At 41.6% G+C, this 12,870-nt stretch overlaps 1 protein-coding gene across 2 annotated transcripts in view; it reads left to right on the top strand.

Moving 5' to 3' along the window:
* PCCA (propionyl-CoA carboxylase subunit alpha) overlaps nt 1–12,870 on the top strand; it is a 475,238-nt gene that overhangs the window by 73,121 nt on the left and 389,247 nt on the right. For both annotated transcript variants that reach the window (XM_075918750.2, XM_075918751.2), the window contains exons 5-6: nt 6,832–6,945; nt 8,895–8,948. In XM_075918750.2, coding sequence (XP_075774865.2) covers nt 6,832–6,945; nt 8,895–8,948 — 168 coding nt within the window. The remainder of the gene's footprint in view (nt 1–6,831; nt 6,946–8,894; nt 8,949–12,870) is intronic.

Raw genomic sequence — 12,870 nt, 5'->3', positions numbered from 1 at the left:
GTTTTTTTTTAATAGCATAAATTGCTAATAAGAATAAGAACAGTAATTACTAATACGTTATTAATAAATATCACCCAAGTTATTAATAAATAACTCATTAACCTCTACCTTTTCCCTCTGCTGCCATGTCTCCTCCCCTTGCTCCATCAGCTCCCCTGGTGCCTGCTGCCCCCCAACCCTCCCCTGTTGTCCTGACTCCTGCCCTTCTCACTGCCCTCAGCCTTCCTGAGACCTGCCCCCCTCCACCAGCCCTTCTCTCCCCCCTGTGCCCACTCCTCCAGTAGCCCCACTCTGATCATGTGAGCTACCCCTCCTCATCCCCTCTCCTAACACCTCCCTCTACACACCTGTCCTGCCTCTCTCCTCTGGTGCTGGTCCCTCCCCTGCAGGTGTCTGCCTTTCTGCTTCACCCCCAGAATCTCCTAGCACCTGCACCCTCCTTGTGCCCCCCCTTCTCTCACTGCCACTGCCCCCTTTGCTCTCTTTTCCCCTGATACCCACCCCCTCACCGCCCTCTGCCCCCGTTCCCCTCATGCCCCTGTGCCCTCACACATGACTTGCTCCATCCCCACCTTCCTCATGCCCACCCCTTCTTTCTAGCCTTCTGCCAGCACCTCCCCCTCCCCCTTCTAGCCCCCAGTGCCCTTACTCTCTCCTCTCCCAGCATCACCCTGTCTCCCCTCCCACTGACACCTCCCCTCCTGCCCTTTACCTCATTGTCTGCACTTGGTCCCCTGGCATTTGTCTCTCCTGCACCGCTGTCCCTCGGTGTGTTCCCCTTTCTTCTTCTCCTGACCTCCTCCCCTCCCTTCCCCTTAGCACAAGCTCCTTCCCCATATTTTCCCCCTCCCCTCCACACAGTTCAGTCCAGCCCAGTCCCTTCCCCTCTACGTTTTTTGCTGCCCCAAGCCAAACATTTTTGGCCGCCTCCCCCCTTTTGTTTTCTTTTACACGTTTGCATTTTGCAATGGGTTTTGCTTGTTTGTTTTCATTTTTGTCCTAGCATTTTAGCCCTATAAATAGCAAATAGCATTTTCATTTGTTTTTTCCCATAAAGGTAAAGGCGCTTCAAGTGAACTCCTCCTTTCATTAGCTGCTGTATCACAGCAGCCGTTTGCCTGCCCTGTCCAGCCCCTCTCTATGGACAGGCACCCCTCTCTTCCGACCCACAGGGGAAACAGGGTGCAGAGAGCCAGAGGGGTGAAGGGAACAGTGGAGAGGGGTACAGGGGTGGCGCAGGAACGGGAGGCACAGAGCCAGAGGGGTGCAGGGTGCGGTGGAGGCATGGGGAATGGGACGTGGGGAACGGGAGGGGCAGAGGGATCGGGGTCTAGGGGCAGTGCAGGGAATGTGCAGCACAGAGCTGGGGGGGCAGGGATTGGAGGGGTGCAGAGTGCAAGGGCGGCGCAGAACCAGAGTCGCAGGGAAGAGGGAGAGCAGGGGATCCGGGGTACAGGGAAGCAGGGGTGGCGTGGGGAACGGGCAGGACTGAGACAAAGGGATGCGGGATGGGTGCAGTGAGCCAGGTGGTTGGCCAGGAGTGGTCTCTCACTGGCGAGGGGGTTGGGTCCATGGCAGGACTAGAGCCGGCAGGGCAGGGCCTGGCTGTGCCGCAGCCAGCTCCTGGGGCGACGCAGCCAGGGCCGAGCTGCCGCGGCCCTTTAAAATCGGCGGGGCCATGTCACACTGGCATCTGCCAGCGTCCCACCCTCTCGCTTGTGCCCCGCCTCCTCGCACTGGAGCTGCACACAGGCAGCCTGGCGCTGAGAATCACCGCGCTTCCCCCTTCCCGGCGGCGCTCCACTCCTCCGCCCGGCCAGCGGATCGGATGGGGCTGGCACCGCTCGTAGTGCGGGCTTTGAGCAGCCCATCACAACGGCCCACCGGGCCAATCCACCCCTGCACTCGCCAGCTGATAAAATCTACTCGCCACGGGCGAGCGGGCAAGTGCATTTGTCAAGGCCTGCTCATTATAGGCATTTATAACTGGACAGCTAATGCAACTTGAATTTCAGAGGACACCCCTGAAATTCACAATGCTTATGAAGAGAAATGTATTGGAATTTTTTCATGAAATGTAGAAAATGTGCATATAGATTTTTATGGTCTCTTCAGAGAAGGGAATTTTACAGTGTTGCTATGTATATCTGCTTATTGTGAGATAACTTGAAGGTGCTATTGTAATATAGATTGAAATAATGGCTTTGTAATAGCGACCCATAATTCTGGGTAGTGTACTGTATATGGTTTAGTTATTGCTATCTTATTCCAATGTTACTTGCTGACAGTTATGTAATTTTATTTATGGTACAGTACATGAACGTACTGTACTCATCAGGACCCTATGTGTTACATAAGTAATATGACAGTTCTAATAGGTGTTAGTGTAACAGAATCATGACACATGAATGCTAGTATGAAATTGGTCCTAAAAGTTTGACTAGAGCCAGTAAATAATCCGATACACAAAAGATTCATACCCGTGCCAGATTCCTTTAGTGTTTCAAGAGGCTGCCATTAAAGTCAACAACTGCCAACATTGATGACAGAAGGTGGCATGAAAAGCTTTTTGGCTTGGCATGCCGAGAGTCTCTGTGTGCCATTCCAGAGCAGAACAGGCAAAGTAAGTCTGATAAAAGGATGTTGTTAATTCTACTTTTTTGGTGTGCCTACACATGTGGTTAAGCAAAGGAGGGGAAGGACTGAATTGATTCTCAGCTATGAAGTGAGTGCCACATGCCAGCAATTAAGAGAAGATTGAGAGATAAGGGAAACAACCAGGAAACAGGGGGAGGAAGGGAAAAGGAAGAGGACAGGGTATGCTAAGGGATCAGAGATAGCACAAAAAAGGGGAAGAGAAGTATAAAGAAGAGAAGAAAAGACAAACACAAAAATGTCACTTTTGATTCTATTACCAGTATTGTGAAATAGATGCATTTATGTGTTTTGAGTGTCTGTATTGCTTTTGTGTGTTTCTTTTGGTATTCAAAAATGGTTGTCTAACTTTTTGATTATTTACTATTGTGCTTTTTTAATGAAGGCTCCAATGCTACCAACATTTACCTGCTTAGCGTCACTCACCTGAGCAGTCCGGTTAAAGTCAGTAACATTACTCATGAACTTGAAGTTTTAAGCTTGTACATCTTGACAAACTGGGGAAATAGTCATAAATAAATACAGGCAGTCCCCGAGTTATGTGGATCCGACTTATGTCGGATCCGCAGTTACGAACGGGGCCCTCCCTCTCCCTGGTCTCCAGCAGACCAGGGAGAGGAAGCAAAGCTGCGGAACACGTGCTCCGCGGCTTTGCTCTGCTTTGCTCCCCGTCCCCCTGGTCCGCAGACCAGGGGGACGGGGAGCAAAGCAGAGCAAAGCTATGGAGCCTGAGGGCAGCAGGACAGCCACGGCGCGTCTGGGCTGTCCCGCTGCCCCTGTGATCCGCGGCTTTGCTCCGGACGCCTGTGGTACAGCAGCTGGGGCGCTGCCGGTTGGTCCCGTAGCGCCGCTCTGGGCGCTACTGAACCAACCCAGCAGCACCCCAGCTGCTCTGCCCCAGGCGTCCCCAAGTCAGCCGCTGCTGAAACTGACCAGTGGCTGACTACAGGAAGCCCCTGCCCTGGGCTTCCTGGAATCAGCCGCTGATCAGTTTCAGCAGCAGCTGACTTGGGGATGCCTGGGGTTCTTAAGTTGAATCTGTATGTAAGTCAGAACTGGAGTCCAGATTCAGCCGCTGTTGAAACTGATCAGTTTCAGCAGCGGCTGAATCTGGACGCCAGTTCCGACTTACATACAGATTCAACTTAAGAACAAACCTACAGTCCCTATCTTGTACGTAACCCGGAGACTGCCTGTAGACTGAAGTTCAGTAAGGACAAATGCGAAATACTAATCTTAGGAAGAAATAATCAATTGCACAGATACAAAATGGAAATGACTGCCTGAAAGGAATATTGCAGAAAAAAGATCTAGAGGTTATAGTGGATCACAAAATAAATATAAAATCAACAATATAGTACTATTGCAAAGGAAGCAAACATAATTCTGAGATATATTAGCAAGAAGGAAGGAAGATGCAAGAAGTAATTTATCCACTCTATTCAGTATAGATCAGGCTGCAACTACAGCAATATGTCCAGTATTAGGCACCACACATTGGAAAAGATGTGGACAAATTGGAACCAGTACAGAGCAGAGGAACAAAAATGACTAAAGGTCTAGAAAACATGATCTATGACTAAAGCTACAATTTAGTCACAGAGGTCCCAAAAGTTATGGACTCTGTGATTTCCAGCGATCTCTGTGACTTCGGTTTATGAGAGCTACTGGATGCCCCCACTGCCTCTCGTGGCCCCTGCAGCTGAGCTTCTAGCCTCCACCGGGGAGTGCCCTGAGCTCTTCGTTGCTGCAGACCCCTGGAGGTATGGACGGCAGGTGTAATTCACAGCTTCCAACTACTGCAGGCGGCTCCTACTTCCTGTGCAGCTGCCCTATTTCAGGTGGTGTAAGGACACACAATGCTCATTTTGTCACTGATGCTTTTCGTAAAAGTCACAGATAGGTCACAGCTTCCATGAATTTTTCTTTGTCTGTGACCTATCTGTAACTCTTACTAAAAGCATTCGTGACAATTTTAGTCTTACCTATGAGGAAAGAGTAAAAAAAAAATTGGGTTTATTTCATCTGGAAAATAGAAGGGAAGACTGAGGGGGCATATAATAAGTCTTCAGATATGTAAAAAGTTGTTATAAAGAGAACAATGATATTGTTTTCCTCAACCACTGAAGATAGGACAAGAAATAATGGGCTTACATTTCAGCAATATGTATTAAGAGTAGACATTAGTAAAAGCTTACTAACTATAATAGTAGTTAAACATGGGAACAAACTACCAAGGGAGGCTGTGGGATCTCTATCATTAGATATTTTAAGAACAGGTTAGAAAAACAACTGTCATGAGGATTATTAACACTTAGCCCGGTGTAGGAGACTAGATTAGATGATCTATTAAGGTACCTTCCTGCCTGACAGTCTATAAGGATGCATGCAGGTTTTGGCCTTAGAATATTCTTGCTTTTAGTGCTTAATGAAAGCTAATGTCTAGGTTAATTTTGGCAATCTCTTGGCAATCTAAGAATTGTTTTGTGTGTTTTCAAACAGACATTATTAAAATCTCCTGCGTAAAGACTTGGGTATAGTTGGAATAGCTGCATAGTAAAAGCTGTGAGAGTTCACATGTGGTAGATTAGATATTCCAAAAAGTAATGTGCATTCATAGATCCTGATTCAGGGAAGTACTTAAATACATGCCTCATTTTGAGCACATGAGTAGTCCTACCAATTACAATGGGATAAAACATTATCTTAAAATTAAGCATGAATTTAAACACCTTGCTGAATCTGGAGGTGTTAGGGTTTAATTCTCAAAATAGCCTAACAACAAATGAGAAACAAAACTTGGGTTCAGAATAGGCTCCTCTAAAGTATCAGGGCATTGTGCTTCTACTAGAAATATTTTGACCACCTCTTCTTGAATGTTTCCTTCTCAAGCAAACCATTGTGCCATTAAACATTTTTGCTGCCTCTTTTGTCATTTTCTATATATGTGCATTTCTCTACCTTCTTTTTCCTTAAATAATCCTTTAGTATGCAAGAGGTCACATTATAGAAAAATCAAAACTCTGTTTTTATATATAACCATATGAATTGACAGCTTCATACTTTAAAAAAAAAAATAGAAAATTATTATGCTGTTGGAGTAAGACTCCTAAAAGAAGAAAAATCAAAGAACTGAAAATTGTTCTACTTATTTTCATGTAGTTTCATGCAAGTGTCCAACTTCTATGGCATTTTTAAAATATTGGAATAAACTAACGAACAAGCCTTCAAGTGATTTGTATGAATGCTGGAGGGCAAAAACTGATATATTAACATAGACATTGGCTTTAAAAAAATAATCTTTTAACAATTTTGCAAATTGCAATTAAACATTTTTCTTTTATCAAATTATGTATTTTTAAAAACAGAAATATGTAGATAAAAATCACCTTAGCATTCCCAAATCAATGCAAAGATTCTCTCCTCTCTCTCCCAACTAACTGAAAACAACCTAAGTGTGTTATGCAAATGTTCCATTTAAATTTCTCCAAAACATTTCTCTTTAATTGTTCATATAAAATGTGGGGAAAACTTTTAGACTTTTTATGTTAAGATTTGACTTAAAATGTATTTGACAATTGCACAAGTGAAGGAGGATACAATGGATCAGGAATAAAAAATGAGCCTGCTTAAATAATTTTCAAGATTTTCTGGTTCACGTGTAGTGATATTGAACTCTTTAGTCATAGGCTTTAATTTGTGCATGGTGCTGACCTGATGCTGTGCAGGGACACTCACTGCATCCCTTCATTCAATTCACTCTAATTATCCCCAACTTCCTGGGGAGCCTGCTTAGAACTGGCCATGAATGTTTGTTGTTAAGTATTAAGATATTAGGCTACCCTGGTTACATGTAACAAAGTAGTTTTAGGCTGTGAATTTACATATAGATTATCAGTACAGGAAGCTGAAATTATATTTGTCATTATTTGTATGTGATTAAATAAAAGTATGTATTGAAATAATAGAACATTTTGATAGTGTCTTAAGCTTGGAGCAAATAAAATGTGATTTAATGTTATTTTGAGTTCCTGTACATTGTTGTTTAATTTCAGTGCACATTTTCGAAGTGTATGTTAATTATCTTTGAAACAATCAGTTTTGTGTGCATATTTCAGTGTGGTGGTAATTATATTTTCTGGGAGCATCTGTTAATGCAGAATTTTGTCTCTTCAGGTTCATGTGAAAATGGCGGATGAGGCTGTCTGTGTTGGCCCAGCTCCCACCAGCAAAAGCTACCTCAACATGGATGCCATCATGGAAGCCATTAAGGAAACCAGGGCCCAAGCTGTGAGTCTGAATGAGTCTATCTGCTGCAGCTGTTTCATATATAGAAAGCTGAAAAACCAGAGTTTGTATTAAAAAAAAAAAAAGTGATTGAATATGCTATTCCAGTTAGTTCATGTCACATGAGTTAAATGTGGCCGAAATCGCTACTGGAAATCAAAGGCTTTGTAGCATCTGGCAGTGCTGGTCGCTGATCCTGCAGGTGGCTGCTGGATTCAGCTTTCACACCAGGGAGCAGCTTCAGTTCATTCCCAAATTTGCTTGGGGAGAAAAAAACCAATTAGTTTTGAGCGCTAACCCTTTCCATGCCATAACACTTTTTCAGTGTTTTTATAAAGTGTGTCCAAAAAGGCTTTTGTTTAAATTCAATTTTAATCATTTTAAAAATTACACACATAATTACACTTGCAGAAAGGTAAATGGTGCATTCAGTAATTATTTTTGTTGTTTGATAATGTTGACAAAATGCACATTAGCATAGACGGGTAAATACGGCTGCTATTGTGTCTCCCGCATCCCCATAGGCCAGAGATCCAAAGTTTAATAGAGATTATATTTGAAAAAACAAATATACATATAACTGATTGGAATAATGCTTTTTGCTGTGGTATGTAGTGAATTAAATGCATTATGTACAAAAACATCTTTAAATAAAATTTGATGGATGGAGTCAGTCAACACCAGTAATTACCCTGGAGTGGCTCAGTTAGCATTATCATTTCTTTTGAAATAAATGTGTTTCAAATGGTGCTTGCAAAACAAAACAAAAACCCCTTGAAACTGAATTTACAAGGAGTTCTGATGCCCACACTGTTCAAGACACAATGCAGATAAAAGTAGTTTATTCTTTAATCTTTAGTCTTTAAGAAGGTTTCTTTAGTTGACTGTTTATGTAAAATTAAAAACAGTGCTGTTTTTGTATAATTTTGCAAAATTTGTACTAGAATGGGGATAGCATGTTGAGATGCATAATTTTGATCTGAGGACATACTACTTTTATCCCTGCAGAAAAAGCAGAGTGCATTATCCCATTGATCACTAGCAGATCTAGCTGCATTAGAGGTGGAAGAATTTCTAATGGCAGGGTTGTGTCCATGAAAACTCATGATACCATCTACATGTTTTGTTAGTCTCTAAAGTGCTGCAAGACTATTTGTTGTTTAAGTTTTTCCAGTTACAGACTAACTCTGCTGTCCCTCTGAAGCACTTCAACTACTGTTAACATCGTATGCTAGAATAATTCTGGGAGAGAATACAAGATGGGGGGGGGGGGATTGTTGGAGAGGACTAAAAAGGGTGTGGTTGAGTATACACATGGGGTATGTCTACAGAGCAAAGTTATTTCGGGACGCCAGAGGTATCCCGAAATAGCTACCCTGCGTCTTTTGAATGCATTTGCTATTGCGAAATATTGTGGTCGTGCTGTTTTGCCATCCCTGTAAACCCATTGTACGAGGAATAAGGAATGGCTCAAAATAGAGCTGAATTTCAAAATTTGGTGCTGTATAGACCGCACGAAATGACAAAATAAGCGATTTTGAAATAGACTTGAAATAAGCTACTATTAATAATAAGCTATTACTTCGAGTGTCGGGTGCTGTGTAGACGCACCCATGGAGGTATATGTAATAGGAGAAGCGTGCCAAAGAAAAACAAACAAAAAAGATCATCTCTGTACCTATGGAGACAGTGCCTCTCTTCTATCATTGACAAGAGGTGCTTCCTCCAGAAAAGCTGGTTCAGTCAATGCATGTTAGCAGATGTGATTTGGGAGCTCCAAATCACTTAACCTAGACTGAGGACAAACAGTCTTGAAACGTTATGCTAATTTAAATAATAATCGCTGAGACAAATGCCTCATCTTGACAAATGTCTAACTGTGTATTGCTTTCTAGTCTTTGAAATCTTAAATTTTAAAACTCCTCCTGGCTTTTTTTTTTTTTTTTCCAAAGGTCCACCCAGGGTATGGATTTCTTTCAGAAAACAAAGAATTTGCCAGGCGTCTGGTAAGGTGTTCCCCTCTCCTCCTCGCCCCCCATGAATCTTTTACAAAGCACTGGCATGGGAAAGTGTAGTAGATCCATTGGGAACCAGTGTCTTAGACTGAAAACATGATTGTTGCAGCATATGTGGAGATTAAACTGAATGTATTCCAGAACAGTTCTCTAACATGAAGAGTGAGATTGTGATTGAACGTACTTGAAATATCAAAATACCAATTCATATCACGTTTAAAGGTTGTTACAATAAAGGGATTTTGTGGCTTTTGGGGGGTAGAGAGAATGCATTTTAATGGTATCTCTGGATTTTTGCATTCTGGGGAATGGAGAACAAGGGTGTTGAAAGGATTTTTCCATTACAAATTTGAATTTTAGCACGTACTGAAAAGTATGCATATTCACATGTCGTTAACTATGTTTTCATACTACAAATGCTGACTGAATTTATTTAATTTATTTTAATGATTGAACCCCAAAGATTTAGTCTTGCAGATACCTTTATTTGGTATTTATTTGCATAAGTGATTTGTATGATTGGGCTTAGAATGAAAGAACCAAATTCAGCACCAATAGCTTGATTTTGCACCCATTGAAGATAATGATAAATCCTCCATTGTTTCCAGTGGTGTGGGATCTGACAGTTTTACTGTAGTCTGCTTCTCAACTTTCAGTAGAAAAGTGTTTTTGTGTCCTGTGACCCAGAGGACCACTAGAGCCAATGGGGCAAAAGCTTGCCTGTTCTTTACAAGCTACTCTTTTCTCAATCTTGAAAAAATCACTACTCCTAATATATAGCTTATCATTATGCAATGCATGTACGTATGCTATTAGAAATAATGTAACTATATTTTAAACTAGGCATTATGCTTTTATTGTGGAATTGAGTTATCAGGGGAACCCTGTGTCTCTGTGCTGGCCAGTTCAAGAAGGAGGGAGTGGACATCCTGGCTAGCTGTTTATTTAGTGTTGCAATAGTAGACAATTGAGCAATACAACACAGAAAAGTCATTGGAAACCATCAAAGGTAAACTGTAAACATTACTTGGAGGTGAAAAGAGAACATTATGACAGGGGATTGCCCTGACTAGAAATAAAGACAGAAGACAGATGCTCTGTATCTGTGGAGAAGGACATTGCATCCATTTGCTGAGGAGACATCTTGTTGAGTGGGGATTTTTTCATAAAAATTGGATCTTGGTTCCTGAGAAACTAGCCAGCTCTCCTACATACTGAACCTTTGGAGAGAAAACTACTTTATTAAACAGGAAAGGTAACTATTAATAAGTGTAAGCCTTAGTTCACATTTTATATTTTTGTTTTGTATTTTAATAATTTATTTTCATCACTCACATTTCTAGTGAGTCTGTTCTTTTATAAATAAATCTACTTTTGTATTATAGTAGTTCATAAGTTCTGTGCATTATATAGTAGCGATAACTTAAGATAAAACTGTTAAACAGGGGTACCATGCTCTTTTAGGAGTCAAGGTTTGGGAATTTCTGAGAGCATCCCCTCTCAGGGGGCTACATATCACATGAGAATACCTCAAGGGACTTTGTGGGTTGGGATGTGCCTCTCCTTATTTTGCAAGGTAAAAGCAAGGCTGACATAGCCCAGAGCAGTGCCTTTGCTACTCACACGCTGATGGTTTTAGGGACCTAACTCCTACCTACCACAAGCAAAACTCCCCTACCTCCAGCAAGAGGAAGTGACAAGGTTACTCTCAGTTCTGGATATCCTGAGAACCATCACCGCTCCTACCATGTAATTTATTGCATGTTAGTTGAAAAGTGTGACTCTTTTAGAGCTCGTATATTTTAAGTGCTAAGGAATATTTGTTACCATTTTGAAATGAGAAGTTAAGAGTATTTGTCCCCTATTATTTACGTTGGAAGCATGGGCATAAAGGAAAATACAAGAACGAAGAAAAGATTTGTGACTTTACAGATGATATTGATAAATAGTCCTTGATTTTCCTTCTTTGTGCTCCTTTTTGTTCTGGATTCCAGTGATAAGATTGGGGTGGAAGTGGGGGCTTAGTTGTCCTTGCCATTCAGTTTTAATGGATGCCATCCCCCAGTAAGAAAATTTTATTTGAAAATAGAATACAGAACCTTTGCTATCCCTAATCATCGTGCTGTAAAAAGCAGACCGATAAACAAGAGTCCAGATTCTGCATGTTGTCAAATGCATCCTGAAAGCTGTCAAACTCCTTTCCTTCTACTGAAGTTGGAAGGAGTTGTGGCAACGTGGTACCTTACTGGTTTGCCTCCCAAATCTAGTAAAATGTCTTAAATTTTAAATTTGTGCAGCAAACAGTTTTTATCATTCTAATTGCTCTTACTGTATGAAGAATAGTATCTTGGCCAGACCTCAAACTGTCTCCTTTTACTAATGTTGTGTTTAATTTTAACTAAATTCTGTTATCACTAGATTATGATAGCATGATAGCTAGTTTTAGTTGTCTGTTTCTGTAAAAATAAAAGAAGAAACAAAAGTATTTGCTCATGTTGTATAACTATTATGTCATATATTTTGCTGCCAAACTTTGAAATTTGATAGTTTTTATCCCAAACTGGGATAATAACTGGGCACGTTTTCTAGTAATCTGGTGGTTATTTGGTGGTGTGGATTACAGTTTGGGTGACAATCTGAAATGGTCTTTTGGCAGGGTTAAGTAGAATGAAGCAAAGGGGATTTCCTCTGCCGCCTCCTCCCTGATATCTAGAGATGGTGTTAAGATGGTATCTAGAAATATAATCAGGTCTGGCTGGCGTGAAAGAATTAAAATGTTTAAATTGTTTATTTCACACATTTGCTCACTCTATTGGTATATAAAACCAGAATATGATGTATAGTGCTTTTCATTAATTTTTACTTTTAAAAAATGCTCTACATAAAAGTTGTACTTAAGCCCCAATCTTGGTCTCATTGGGTGCAAACTTATGCTCTGAGATTCCTTGTTTTTCTTAATGAACACTGTTGGTATTTCTGATGCATGTATTTAGGCTAGAGATTGAAAACTCATACATTTCTCTTCATTCCTATCAATCACAACTGTCCTGAATTAATACTAGAACTATCAAATAATTGCAGGCATTAACTGCAATTGGTATGTTGTTTTTTTTTTAATGGCATTAATCATATATCTCTGGATGAGGAGGGAGGCATTGGCTGCAGAGAGTCCTGACAGTGTCATACCAGGCACAGTGGTAGAGATGTAGCCGTGTTAGTCTGGGGTAGCTGAAGCAAAATGCAGGACAATGTAGCACTTTAAAGACTAACAAGATGGTTTATTAGATGATGAGCTTTCGTGGGCCAGACCCACTTCCTCAGATCAAATAATGGAAGAAAACAGTCACAACCATATATACCAAAGGATACAATTTAAAAAAAATGAACACACATGAAAAGGACAAATCACATTACAGAACAGAAGGGGGATGGGGGGGGGGGAAGGTGAATGCCAGTGAGTTAATGATATTAGAGGTGGGGAAGGGGAAATGTCTGTGAGTTAATAGTATTAGAGGTGATAATTGGGGAAGCTATCTTTGTAATGTGTAAGATAGTTGGGGTCTTTATTAAGTCCGGTGCGGAGGGTGTTGAATTTTAGCATGAATGCCAGTTCAGAGGATTCCCTTTCAAGTGCAGACACAGTAACACAAAACTCCTCCAGAGGGCAGGAAGAGAGGAGGAGAGAAGAGGAAGTGGCTCTCATCCTAGCTCCAGCAGAGGAGAGAACTTGACACTACCATGCCCTATTGTCCCCAGTCATCCCCTTGCTCACAAGGTACCCTATAGAGAACAGTGAGCTCAGCCTTCCTGCAACAGCCTCTCCTCACCCATCTGCCTTGTCACCCCTAGCTCTCTTGGACTCTTTCCTTGCACGTTTGTTCATGATCCCTAAACACAGAATTCTAAGATGAAA

This window comes from Pelodiscus sinensis, chromosome 1, assembly GCF_052426305.1.
Source record: "Pelodiscus sinensis isolate ZL-2025 chromosome 1, ASM5242630v1, whole genome shotgun sequence".
NCBI classification, from domain to species: domain Eukaryota; kingdom Metazoa; phylum Chordata; order Testudines; family Trionychidae; genus Pelodiscus; species Pelodiscus sinensis.
This window is presented reverse-complemented; position numbering and strand designations above follow the sequence as displayed.